General features: G+C 60.5%; 1 protein-coding gene across 1 annotated transcript in view; it reads right to left on the reverse strand.

The window, feature by feature from the left end:
* Nucleotides 1-135, reverse strand: part of LOC127026197 (receptor-type tyrosine-protein phosphatase V-like) — a 36484-nt gene extending 36349 nt beyond the window's left edge. Inside the window, 1 exon segment of the mRNA XM_050911317.1 lies at nt 70-135. Coding sequence (XP_050767274.1) covers nt 70-135 — 66 coding nt within the window.
* Between the last annotated feature and the right edge of the window lie 13626 nt (nt 136-13761).

The raw sequence follows: 13761 nt of genomic DNA on the forward strand, positions 1-13761 counted from the left end.
TTGCCGCCAGCGAGCTTGGAGCCAAGAGCCTGCATGGACAAATGGGGGGTTGAAGAGACAAGGGCTTACCTCTGCCAGGGTTCCCAGGAGCTGCGGCACCCACAGGACAAGCAGCGGCAGCAGCGGTGGTCTCATTGGGACCAGGGTGGCTGCAGATTAGAGGGATGACAAGTTGGGGGGGGTAGCTTCTTAGCAGTGGCTGTCCCCAGCCAGCCCCTTCTCCCATGGCAGCAAGGGGCTGCATCCCCACATGCTTTCCGAGCGCGGGTGACAGGATGACATCAGTGGGGACCGGCGTTACATGCCAGCGCACTGCACATCAGCCCTGCCAGCTGTCCTTGGGCAGGAGCAGAGCGCGCCTCCGGGCTGGGAGAAGTCCAGTGTGTGTGTGTGCCTCTCGCTGTGTGCATTTGCTATTGTTCCCGTGGATCTGTGTCCCTCTGCGGTGACTCTGCAGCTGTCCTTGTGTGAGCGTGTGCGTGCTGCGGCCAGAGAGCTGCTTGCCGGGGGGCTTGGAGCGGGGGCCCTCTCTGTGGCTGGGTCTCTGCACGGCTGGAGCCCGGTCTGGCCATCAGAAGGAGTTCTGCAGAGTTGTGGGAGTTGGTGCTGAGAGGGGAGGAGAGGGGAGGAGACAGGACAGGACAGATGGCGGCTCTGAGCTGGAAGGGAGTGCCCAAACCAGCCCCCAGCAAGGGGAGGAAGGGCGGACCGCAGCCTCTGGCAGCTGGGCTCTGATGCTGGAGGGAGCATTGGTACGAGTGTGGATCTGGGGTGCTGTGCACCTTGCGGCTGTCTCTGTGCCCGGCACGTTCATGCACCCTTTAGCTCTGTGTGCATGAATTTCTGCACGGGGTGCCGATGGGGAATGGGAGGTTTGGTCACACTGGGCGAGGAAGGAGACGTGTGCCTCTGTGTGATGCCCATGGCACAGGGGCAGGCAGATTGGAGCTGGTGGGGGTGCACATATTGTGAGAGGTTCCTGTGCACTGCATCCCACGGGTGCAAAGATGCTTGGACTGCGCTTTGCCCATCTGAGGATTTGGCTGGGTCTGACCTGTGCCCTGTCTGCTCGTGGGCTGGAGGAGTTGTACTTTGCGGTGCTGCCATGGGGAGCACGCTGTGCCCCCCGAGCTGTGTGCAGGGCTGTGCGTTGTGCGGTGCTCTGCTGTGTCTGTGCAATGCGTGGCAGGTTGCCAGCTCTGATTCAGAGCGGAGATGCCATTGGCTTCACATCAGTGCTGGAGATCTGGGACAGTGCTGGAAGAGGTTCAGTGATGCATCCATCCCAGAAGCCAGCGCAGCCTGTGTGGCCGTGGGAATCTGTCCCAGTAGCCAGCACGGCCACCAACGGGGGCTATTCAAGCTCTGCTTATTGCTGTGAGCCACCAAGCTGTCAGGGTGGGACACATCCCCCAGCTGGCCCCAGGACAGCAGATTCCCTCCCCCAAAAACTCAGAGGTTTATCAGGTGGGACCTGCGACAGACAGATCAGCCCCCAGTGCCTGGGCAAAGACATGGGAAAGCCCCAGCCCCTGCATGTAATTGAGAAGAGAGGGGGACACAAGGGCCCCAGTCTAGGACCCATCTCCAACCCCAGGTCCATCCCCCAAACCTCCTGACAGCCGCCAGGCTGATGGGGCCAGCTGGGAAAGAGGACAGAGCACATGAGTCCCCTTCCCTTTGCATGGGGGGGACAGTTAATTCCCCAGGTCCTGGCCAAATGGGACCGGTGCCAGGAGTCCTGGTCCATGGTCACAGTCATGTCTCTGCAGAGGTCCAGTCCCCTGCCTGGAGCGGGCTGAGGGTAAAGGAGCCCTGGCTCTGCTGCTCAGCCCAGCAGTGAGGGCTTATTCGTCACTTTCGTCTCCTCTGTTAAGGACTCAGACATCCACCCCCCCGCAGAGAGGCACAGCTCAACAACCAGAGGCCCTTCGAGTCACTCTGTCCCCAGATCTGCCCTCCCCCTGCCCCTGGACATGGAGATCAGGGTGGGAGCAGAAGGCAATGCCTTGGCTCCAGTGCAGGCAAACTTTTTTAATCCTTAATACTGGCAGGTCCGGGGAGGGCTGAATGTCAAAAATGCAAGCGGCACATCTGCTCAAGTGATGGAGGCCCAGGGTAAAAGCTCTGGTTCTTAGGGATCCCCTGATAAGCATTTGGGACTGAGGTCCACCAGCACCTGAGGTGATGGGGATGACCCATCAACCAGCGCCACAGACAGCTGCTGGACATCAGCGTGACTGGGGGCTGGCCATCCCCCACAGGAGCTGAGTGCAAGGCGGGTGCTCACGGATACTGGAGGTGATGTCCTCCAGCCACTTAGATGGATGGGGAGGGAGTCCCCCTCCACGAGCCGAGGCAGAGGGAGGTTTGGGGCTGGCTGCTGCCGTCTCCAGTGGGCTGGGGACTGTTTTAAAAGGCCCCTTTCCAGAGCTGGGCGGCTGCAGCCAGCTGGGAGGAGGCTGGAGCTCCCTGCTGCAGTGAGGGCTTGCCAGGTTTACCCGGGGGCCCGGGGCAGGATCTGGGAGGTTACAGCTGGCTGGTCCCCAAATGCGTTTGCAAAGAGGTTTCGGTGGATGTCCCCATGCGGGCCCATGGCAGTGTGCAGGCTGTCAGGCAACGTGCCCTGTCACAGCGGTGCAAGGAGAGGTGACCCCGCGTTGGATGGGGAGCATGGGGCTGTTTCCTGCTGTGAGCAGCCTGGAGGGTCACGGTGGCTGGGGCAGAGGCAGAGCAGGCAGGGGAGGCCAGGGCAGATGGGACTGTGTGGTGTCCCCAGAGCGTGGCAGGTGATGGCAGAGCTGAATTGGAGGAGCCCCTGGCTGATGAAGCAGGGGCTGGAGGTTAGGATGGAGGGCCTTGGTGGGCTGGGAATTGTGATCCAGGGGGATGGGGCAGGAGGGACCCTTGATTATCAAGGAAAACCCTGGGAAGAGATTTTGCATCCCCCAGTGTCTGAGGCAGGTGACAGGAGGCAGTGTCCCCTGCAGTGGCACAGACAGGAGATTTTCCCAGGCTACAGAGTCAAGGTGGGGCTCCTCTAGCTTCAAAGCACACCAAAGGGCAGCTCCAGGCCAGCAAGAGGACAAACCCACTCACTGGAGTTCTGGGAAACTCCAGCTGGGCTGAGTCTGCCCTGCCCAGCTGGGAGGAAGCTGAGCCCGCGCGTACTCGCTACACCTGCCTGCCCCCCAACAGGCCTGCCATCAGCCTCTCTGCAAAGCTGGTCATCTCCATCTCCGGCCACTCCAGCTCAGTGGGATGGAGTTGCAAGGGAGGTAGGTGGGTTCTGGCATCTCAGGAGCTTGTTGGAAAACAACTTCTGCTGCCACGGCCCTGCATGGGGGTACAACTGCATCACCAAGGGAGTTTTTCCGAGCTTGCCCAAGGACCAAAGGGTCTGTCCTGCCCTCCCTGGTCTCTGGGCTGGGGAGCCGAGCAGGGACTCCTGGAGCACAGTGTCTCCATCCCCCCGGTGCCTGCTGCCATGCTGTGCTACTGCCCCACACCGCCCCATCCAGGAGGAGAGGTGACCCCCCGCCCGGAACGAGGACGGGCTGGGGGGATGCCTCGGCACCATGCCTTGCTGCCCACCAGGATGGGACTGACCTCTGGGCATGGACCCGGAGGTGTCCCAGCAGCTTTCCCAGCCTCTGCATGCTGCTGGTGGCCTGTCACAGGGCACGCAGAGCTGGCACCCCACTGGCCATGGGGACACGTCCATACCAGCCCCACTGATTTAAACCTGGGGACCGGGCGTTTGTGCTCCCTGAGCTCAGGGAGTCTGGGCTGTGCCTGCGGTGGAAACAGCCCAAAGCGCTGGTGGGAGCCAAACCCAGGCGCTGTCCCTGGCGCCACAGGGCTCAGCAGCCTCCCATACTGGACAGAAGAAGCTGCTCATTACGTGCCAGCACTGCCCTTCCTGCAGCCAGCCCGGTGACACCGTGCCACCACAGGCAAGGACAGAGAGAGAGCCCGCCTTCAGCTGAGGATGCCAGATCTCCCCTCTGGTCCCCCTGACAGTGAAGCCTTTGGCTGTGCCAGACCCAAAAACAACTGCAGAAGGTTTCTCCACCCAGCAGCTGGAACCAGGCCTGGAAACTCAGGGGCTGCCGAGTCATCACATTTTCCATGAAGCAGCAAAGGCTACCACAAGGAGCAGGGGGATGGGGGACAACCCGCCGACCATGAGCACTCGAAAGCTATGCTGGCCAGAGCTGGGGTGGGACCGCGGGGTCTGTGCAGCCAAGCCACCGCCTTCTGGAAGGGGGAGAGCCTCAGGCTGGGAGATTGTCCTTGCCCCAGGCCCCAGTGGGATCATCCAGTCTCGAGCAGAGACGGGACAGGGGACCCCTGAAAACATGCCCATCATTGTGGTGTCAGGTCTTGCTTATGCTGAGGGACAGTAGCCACAGTGTAGTGGCAAAGGCCCTGTCTGGCAAAGGCTCCAGGCAGTCCTCCTGGGCAGTGCCAACCTCAGACCACAGCAGAGTCCACCCCCAGTTTGCCTTTGTACTCCATGCACTGGCCTTTACTCCAGGTACCCTGGGCACAGAGCTGGTGGCACAGGGCTTGTCCCTGCTGAGGCATCTCCCAGACCTAAGCATGGTTCTCCACACCTGGGGGAAATAGGGGACCTCCCTGGGAAGCACCAGCTGGGGTGAGGATGATCAGGGTAGGCAGCAGAGTGCGTGTGGCAACAGCTGGCAGCAATGCTCCCAAGGCTGGGCATGGGCAGAGCCTGGCAGGGTCCCTGCACACCGCTTCCAGGGGACAGCATGCGGGCAAGGACGCTGCCACTCCTCGAGGGACTCAGCCTGCCACCCAGAGAGGGCACGGCCATGGCCTGGCACTATGCCATGAGCAATGCTGTCACTGCATGGAGGAGCCTGTACCCATGTCTGGACGTGCAGCCCTGCTGTCCCCATGGGAGCTCTGCCATCCCTCCCTGGGCAGGACCCCTTGCATCCAACCTGGCACCCTGTGACATGTTGCCCAGGGGCCCCATGATATGGGGCACTGGTGCCACTGGGATTGGGCTGGGAGCAGCTCTGTCCTGCCTCGGCCCGGCAGCAACATCCCTCCGGTCCCTGTCCCTCCGGTCCCTGTCTCTCCTTGTGCCCACCAATGCTGTGAACTGCCCCAGGCCACGATTTCTCCCCTCTGCCACCTCTGAAGTGCCGAACTCTGCCTGGGGCTGTGAGGGAGGAACAAGGGGAACAGGCTGTTCCCGGGGCAGAGCCTGCGGAGGATGCAGGTGCCGCTGGGACCTCTCTCTTTGCAAGGTTCACACGCCACCGTTCTCCAACCCTAAACCCTAGAGCACTGGGATGCTCTTCCTCCAACCCCTTGCAAGTGTTTAATCATTTCTATATGGAGCCCTGCCAGTGCTGCTCCCTGCCTCCTGCCCCGTGCTTTCAAACCTTGGAGCTCTTCCCATTTTGCAGAGATGGGAGGGCAGGCAGGCAGTGGGGGCAGCCATCACCCCTTCTGCAGGGCAGAGCTGTGCCCAGGGCAGGCACAGCCGTGCTGGCCAGGCTGTGGGATGGCCAGGAGTCGCAGGAGTGACTCCTGTGCTTGGGTGATGCTCTGCGCTTCCCCCGCTTGCTGCTGGAGACCTGGCAGCAGAGCCTGGGATGCCTGCGGGTGCGAACCAGGCGCCTGCAGACCTGGGAAGAGCAGGGCTGTGGGTGACTCAGAGCACGCCCAAAGCCGGCAGAGCCGGGCAGACCTGCTCTGCCCCGCCCCGGGGTGTGGGTGCCGCCCCTGGGGCTGAGCAGGCTCAGGAGTCCCCTTCCCCTGGCCAGGGCAAGAGGCACCAGGTGAGGAGGGCTGACAGCAGCCCGGAGAGTGCCTGCCCCACACCTACTGCAAGTAGTGCTAGGGCAGCACCTGGATGGCCCCAAAACCACCCACCCCATCGCCAACAGCCTGCGGAGCCCTGGGGGGCTCTGCTCCCACCCTGGCGTGCAGTGCCAGCACAGACTGACAGCAAAGGTGCCAGGTGCCACCGGGATGCCACACTCACAGAGCCAAGAAGTAGCCACGAAGCAGCTCCCAGTGCCCACCTGCGCCTCACCATGCTGGGGAGCCCGGGCACAAGATCCCCCCTGTGCAGGCACAGCCACCTAATGCCAGGCTCTGCTTCTGGCACAGCCATATACAGAGGCTGCCCATCCCCTGCCGCCCGCCCCGGGGCCGTGGGATGGAGTTTGCCCGTGCCATGCCAGAGCACAGGAGGGTCCACACTCCTTTCCCCACCGCACACATCCCGGCTTCGACCGCATGGCTGGGGAAAGAGAGGGGGGCAAGGAGTGGGACCGGTACCTCTCCTGGTGGGCATCCCTGGCGTGGTCCACAGCCCGTCCCCGCGAGCCTGGCGCGTGCGGTGTCAACTTGGCGCGCTCACGCTTGCTTGCCGTTTACTCCCGCTTGTGCACGGCCCTGACGCTCAAGTCTGGGCTGGTCCTGTGGGAAGGCCCGCCTGGGCTCGCCCAGCGTCTCAGCTGCAGGATGCCAGGGAGGAGGGATCAGCTGGACGGAGATGTCTCCTGCGGCCCCATGACAGCAGGGTCTGCACACCAGGGAGGGCGGGAGACGCATGCCATGCTGCAGGCTGGGCACGGCTCCCGCCTCCCTGCACTTCGCCTGGGTTTGCACCACACACTGTGGGGCCAGCCCGGGTGCTGGGGGCACCCTGTGATGGGAGCCTTGGAGACAGCGAGCATCTCTTCATGCTGCTGTTGCAAAGGGAGACAGGGAGAGCCCCAAGGCTGTGATGGACCCAGCGCAGACACTCAGACTCACACTTCAGCCCTGAAGGTGTCTGTGGGCTGTGATTGTTAAAGGCTTTGCTGCCCCGAGCCCCATCAGACCAGCCACCATCCTGGAGTGAGAGCATCCTGGTCCCTCTCAGTCCCACATCAAGGGGGAGATGGAGAGGAGTCAGTGAGTTGGCTCAGAAGGTGCAGAGCATCCCAAGAGGTTGTCCAGAATGGTACTTATCCTCACCCTGGTGAGTGGGTGGCCAGCTTGTCCCTGGGGACAAGGAGAAGGGTCTTGCCAGTGGGTTTGGAGGAAAGCTGGGACCATGGGAGCAGGTCCCAAGGTACCCCCTCTCCCGTCTTGATGGATGCAGCAGGAGGAGGTGCAAAAGCCACAGCAGTGAGCTGAAAACAAGGCCTGGAGCTCATGTTTCTGGTCTCCTCACAAGAGGTTGGCAGGATTAGCCTGGCTTAGCCCCACGCGGGACCAGCGGGTTCCCGCATCCGCTGTGCGCTGCGTGGCAGGGGGACTTCTGCATCTGACCCTTTCCAGTCCCACAAGGGTCACACATGTTTCAGCTGCTGCTCAGGGGGTTCAGCCTTCCCACCACGGGCACCCATCCCTGCTGGTGGCTCCCTCCCCCTCCACCCCCCTTGGCTGGGCAAAGCTCTCTGCAGAGAAAAGGGAGAGGGAAGGCGATGCTGGCTCAGTCCAAAACAGCCTGCCTGCGCGGCAGGGAGAGGAGGAAGCCCTGGACACTGCTGCCATGCTCAGCAGCTACGTGAAAACACAGCCTCCAAATTTGGAAAGTGGCTCAGTTTCCAAATACCGCCATGAACTGAAAAACTCGCCTCAAAATGAAACCAGCCCCAGCCCTCTGGTTCAAAGTTTCCTGTATAAAAACAAACCTGTCAGACGGCTGCATTTGCACACAAAAGGTTTTGTTTTCGGGAGGAAGGTCTCTTTTTTGGAGGAGTAAACACAAGGCCTGCCCATCCTCCATGCCCCTGGGCGGGAGGCCTGCCTGGCAGCTCAGGGCGAAGGCAGGGCATTGTCTCATCTTGCTGCCTGGCTGCTTTCCCTATCGCTATCCCTGCGAGCAGACCGCTGCCTGCAGCAACGCCAACGCCAACGCCAATGCTAACGCCATACTGAGCTGTCGACTGGCTTGCCCTGCAAGCACTGGACCCTGGCAGGCTGCGCCGGCCGAAGCTTTTCACACGTGTCCCGTAGCTGTGATGCCTTGGAGGGTCCCAGGGCGTGGGGACGGGTGCAGGATGGGGCTGTGCAAGGGCAGAGCTGGTCCTTCAGCAGAGGGATCAACGTCTGTCTGCAGCTCTCCTTGCACCGCGATGGTCCCGGGGCGCTGCAGCATGGCACCCAGGGGTGGTCCCCTCCCTGCAGCATGGTTGCAGCCTTGGCAGCGCCTGTTTCTGCAGCTCCTCCGCTTCTCCCTGGCACCTCCCACAGCACCTGGAGCCAAACACAACACGAGCCCGTCTCTTCGGCTGTCAGCAGCGCCTGCTGCTTTCTGCATCCAGCCCCCAAAAGAAGGCAGCTCTGCTTCTTCACAGGAGCAGCTGGGGGACCCCCACCCTGGTTCTACTCCCCCCAGCTCAGCTGCAGGCCCCCTCGAGACCATCCTCCCCAGGCTGACGCATGTTTGGGGCGGGCACAGCTGCAGCCTGGCTGCTCCCCAGGGTGCTGCCGTAGGTGGCATTCACCCATCGCAGCAGAAGCTGCTTCTTGGGACGCGTCTTGGCCACGGGTGCGGGTCTCGTGGCTGGCAATTGCTAAAGGCTTTGCTGGCACAAGCTTGGCCTCACCAGGCGGGTGCTGCAATTCTGGAGCAGGGGTGGGGCGGTTGCAGAGGGATGCAGGATCAGCCCCCTCCACCATTGCCTGCTGTCAGTTTTGCTCCAGATCCCTGTGAAGTGTCTGTCCCTTGAGCCACAGTCTCTGCGGCTTGACTTGGGACAGTGGGACCATTCATTGGGTCTTGCAGACACAGAGCTCAGCTTTGCCTGTCCGGGGGTCCCTGATGATTTGTCCATGGAGTTGAACATCCTGGCTTGAGGGTTTGGAGGCATGGAGGGTCTGTGGGGCTTGGAGTCCTTCCCAGATGCCAGACTTGGAGAGCTGGTCCCTACCCAAAGCACTGGCAGAAGCTATTTTCACCTCTGAGCTGGGACACACCCGCCCTGCCTCAGTTTACCATCCAAGCACCAGGAAGCAGAGGTGCTCTGCTGCTGGAGGGGAGGGAGGGAGAGCGGGCGGCAGGCTGGTAACGGGGACACATCAAGCTTTGCTGAGCCTCCTCATCCTTCCCTGGGCTGTCATTAGCAGTGAATTTGGCATCTGGGCTGCGAAGCCACGCTGTCCTGCTTCTCCCGTGGGTGGTGCAGCTGGGCTGGGCTGGCTGCAGGGTCTGGGAGGGACTGCCCCAAGGCTCAGGGGGATTAGCCAGGCTGCCGTTCAGCTTGAGACACTTGGCTGGGGGAGCCTAAAACAACAAACATTGCAGAATAAGGGAATGTTTCACTGCTTTTTCCTGGTCAAGTGGTTTCCCGTTTTCTAAACAGCTCTTCCAGCACCACTGGGGCAGAGGACTTGCCCACGCAGAGCCTGGTCCCAGAGCAGACCCTCACCAGGGAGGCAAGTTCCTGCTGCTTGACATCTGGCAGAGAAAGAGGTCACAAAAGATTGGCTCTAGGATCAGCTGTGACCTTTACCAGAGATCTGCAGCAGGAGACAGCGTTATTCTCTTCCCCTCTGGGCTGAAAGCATCCATGAACGCGTGGTCTTACCTAGGTCAAAACAGGCTGGACACTGGTTGTTTACACAGCCTCGCTGGTATTTCTTACAGACAGTTTTCCATGGCCTGACAAACTCATCACATGCACGGCCACCCACTTGACATGCTTAGCACTGTGTGGGGTGCACAGGAGCTCCTGGGCTCAGCGCTGCTCTGACGGGCTCTGCTGTGAGCAGGAATGGCTCAGTGCTGCGGTTCATGCAGGATGCTGCTGAAGGCAGGGGACAAGGGCAGGACGCCCTGTGGCACACCACTGCTATATTTCCCAGGAGTGTGGAGTGACTGTCTCCATCTCCATCACCCCTGCTCCTCCCAGGCCAGGCCCTGCACCCCAGCTGTGTGTTGGGGTCCTGAGCAGAGCCCTGTACAATTTTGATGTTGTTCCAGCCTTGAGTCCATCCTTTCTCCCCCAGAGCCTGTCTGCAGGGGTGCACACAGGTAAGGTCACCCTGCCTGGTGGTGCTGCCCACCCAGCACCCGTTGCCGCTCCTCTGCCCCTGCCCAGCTCCTCCCGCTTCTTCCCCTGCCTGTCACTGACCTCCCCTCTGTCCTGGACGGTACCAGGAGCAGGGGCGGTGGGACCATCCCACCACATCTCCAGGGAAGCACACAGATACTTTCTCAGTTGACAAACATCATCTTTCCCCTCCTTTGCTGAGTGTTATTAAAAAGAGGCTGTTGGCAGAGAGTCTGCCCTGAAAGCCAGCCTGTAAGTGTCAGCCCCTGGGGACTGTCTGACCCATGGTGAAGAGGCAGGCAGAGAGGACGCTGACACACAGGGCGGCTGTCACTGCTTGAATCAGTCCTGGCTCCTCGTGGAAGACAGGATCCATCTGGACCTCCTCACGGTCCATCCTGGATCCTTACATGCTCAGCCGTCCCTGACCATGACAGAAACATAAACCAGGCCCTTGCAGGAATGGAGAAATAGGCAGACACAGGGGGGTCCTGTCAGCACCCGTGGGCCCAGACCCAGCCAGTGCTGCAGGATGCTGCCCAACACACAACACCTCCTCCCCAGCAGGAGCAGGCAGCAGGGCCCCTGCCCAGCACATGCCTGCAGGCTGCTGTATCTGAGCTCTGCAGGGTCCCCTCAGCTGGACTCCAGCACCCCAGAGCGGAGTGACCCCAAAGCCCAGCTCTCAGGTGGCCTCGCTGGTGACTCTCATGTCTGGGGAGAGGCTCAGGAGACCCACAGAAGAGGGGCAGACAGAGCTGCTTGGGGGGCTGTGAGAGGAGGTGGAGATGCCCGCTGGCAGAGGTGATGCCCACCACGCGGGACATGATCTGCTGCGGTGTCACGGTGCCAGGCTGGCTAGTGGCATGGCAGGGCGGGGGTGACCTGCCCCAGCTGAGAGCAGAGCTCGCTGGCTTTGCACCCGTCTCCACAGCCCCGTGGCTGTTCAGCCAGTGCTTCCCCAGCCTCTCCCCGACTCACCAGCAGCACGGATCCTTCCTGCCCTATCCTGGTATCACAGACCTGGGCCCCAGCACCATGTGCAGGCTCTGCATTATAGAGGGGTCCACCCTTTCCCAAAATGCACACACAGTCCAGCAGCCCTTGTTAATAGGGTGCAATGTCCCCCAAAACCAGAGGTGAAGTATGGGGGCAGAAGGATGGGCTGGTGGACCAGAAGCTGTAGCACTGCGCAGTGACCTGCCCACCAGGCACCATGGCCATGACCTGCTGCTCTCCCGCGCGGTGGCAGACCCAGTGCCTTATTCAGCGTTACTGCAAACACCGCCCTGATGCCAGCCCCATGGCTTGACCCCATGCCCACGCCGGACAGGAGCAGGGAAAAGATGTTTGGCAGCTCTGGGAGATGGAGAGGTCTGCTGTCTGCTGCTGCAGCTCATCCAGCGCTGTCAAGGTGAGGCTTTCACAGGCAAAAAGCCTGACTCCTGTGCTGCATCGGGGGCTCTGGTGCCATCAGGGGCTCTGGTGCCATCAGCTGCTGCCTTGATTTATCCTCCAGTGCTGAAAGCCCCATGGCTCCATCCTCCGCTACCTGCACTTGTGGGCGGGAAAGGTGTCCCCTGCCCAGAGCATCTGGGGACCCCTCTTGGCCTCAACAGCAGAAGAAAAAAAAACCTAAAAAGCTTGCAGTTTCTTAGCTTTTCCTCCAGATCTGGGGCATTGGTGGCTTCCAGCACCATGGCTTCCCCACAGTGAGCCGACAGGAATATTTCTGATACCCGGAGCCAGGATAAAACAGACCCCACGTGCTGTGAGCTCCTGTGGCTCAGACCGACGGCTGCACGGCTGCAGCGAGACCAAGGGGAATCGGGAGGCTTTGCTCAGCAGGAGCAATGCACAGCCCAACGTGGCGGCTTCCTGATTTTCTGAGGCCAGAAAGCACTATCCAAAACAGCTTGCAAGAGCAGACAGGCCCATGTACTCGCACGCACGCATGGCCCTGCCTCGGTGAGTGGCTGGCTGCATGCTGGATGATCTGCAGTGTGCAGATCCCCGTTGTCTCTGCATTGCTGCCCTCTGGCTGCCTCGGCCCATCTATGGCGAGTCTCTCCTCTGGCTGGAGAGATGGGACCTGCCATGGCTGTCACGGGGCTCTGGCTCTTGTAAGATGCACCACAACTCAAGAACCTCCCTTTGGGAGCAGGTCAACGCGTTTTAGTGCACCATCAGCCAGGCTTGGGTGCTGGCAGCCTAGTGCCAAACTACAGGATCAAGGACTTGAATTTAGAGAATTTATCTCCTTTGCACATGCAATGTATCTCATGTGATCCTGGCTGCCAGGGTGCATGCCCTGTCTGTAGGACATGCCCTGCTGTGCTAAGACAGGATTGTCTCAGTGGGATTCAGGGCAAGGAGGCTGAATCTCTCTCTGTGCTCAGGGGGGATCTTGCAGGGTACTGTATAATAGGGATATGGCAGTGGATTCGCATTTGCAGGGGGTAGCAAGGCTTTTCTGTGGGCTCTCCCACCTTAAAAAGATACTGTCATAGAATGCATGGAAAGCGCTGGAAAACATGGCTTTCAGTAAAAGATCTGACAGGCCTCAGCTCTACAGTTTGTCCAAGAAAAGAGGAAGAGGCCACTGGGGTGAGTTATGCAAGTAACTGCATGGAGAAAAGATGCCTCCTGTCCAGCAGCAGCAGCCGACACGCCAGCAGCTGGGAACTGGAGGAGCCAAGCTCTTGGGTCGGCTTCACCCTGTACCACTGGTCTTTCAGAGAACCCCAGCTCATCCCCACCTCCAAGACTCCATGCTGAAGCTGCTGGCACATCCTCCCTGGCCCAAGCCATGCAGCAGCAAGGCCCTTTGGCCCCAGGTAGCTGCATCCACAGGTCCATCCTGTGCTGGGGCCAGATGGTACAGTCAACACCACATGCATGGGCTGTTTTTAGCGAGGTTAAGAAACCTAGCCCCCGTGGAGTGACAAACTCAGCATCTGTTTGACTCGCTGCACCTATTTCTGCACCGGACGTTGGCTGACAGCGGGCTATTTTTAACCATCTCTGGTTTACTATCTTCTTTCTAGCTGTTATCACGGGCTAGGAGAGGATCTGTGCGCTCTTCGTGAAAAACTCACTGCCGATCCCAGACCAGATAAGCCTGCGGAAAGCCAGCACCGCTACCCCCGAGCCCAGTGGCGCGTGGGCGCAGGCTCTCTCACAGCAAAAATGGAAGTGACTACTTTCTAACCGCTTCCTTTCTTTCTGGGTCTCTCTCTCCCTCCTGCCCCTCCTGACAAGTTCATTTCCTGTTATTGATAACGGCCCCTGCACCCGGCGAGAGGTCACCGCGCTCGGTGCCCCCACGAGAAAACAGCCCAGGGGCTGGAGACAGCAGGCCTCTGCAAAGCAAACCCAATGGAGCTTTGCTGGGGCAGGCAGCAAGGCTCAGTCCATGCCGCTGGGTGCTGAGGTCCCTGCTGCTGCAGGATGCAGCGTGCCAAGGGACCCAGGATATGAATGACACAATGAGTCTTCAGGATTTTCAGGCCTTTTTGTGCCTTTTTCATAGGGAGCTGCTTTGTCCTGTGTGCTCTGGGGATGGAGAGTAGCTGAGGGATTTCTTGTTCCTGGGAGCCTTCTTCCTGTCCATGCACCTTGCAGTGTTTTGCAAGCAGGCGCTGTGGTCTAGAGACTCCTGAGAAGACACGTGTGTGTCTTCTGGCCTGGGGCAAGCCACTGTTTGCTGCCACCCCGCCAGGCT

The sequence above is a fragment of the Gymnogyps californianus genome, chromosome 27 (assembly GCF_018139145.2).
Source record: "Gymnogyps californianus isolate 813 chromosome 27, ASM1813914v2, whole genome shotgun sequence".
NCBI classification, from domain to species: Eukaryota; Metazoa; Chordata; class Aves; order Accipitriformes; family Cathartidae; genus Gymnogyps; species Gymnogyps californianus.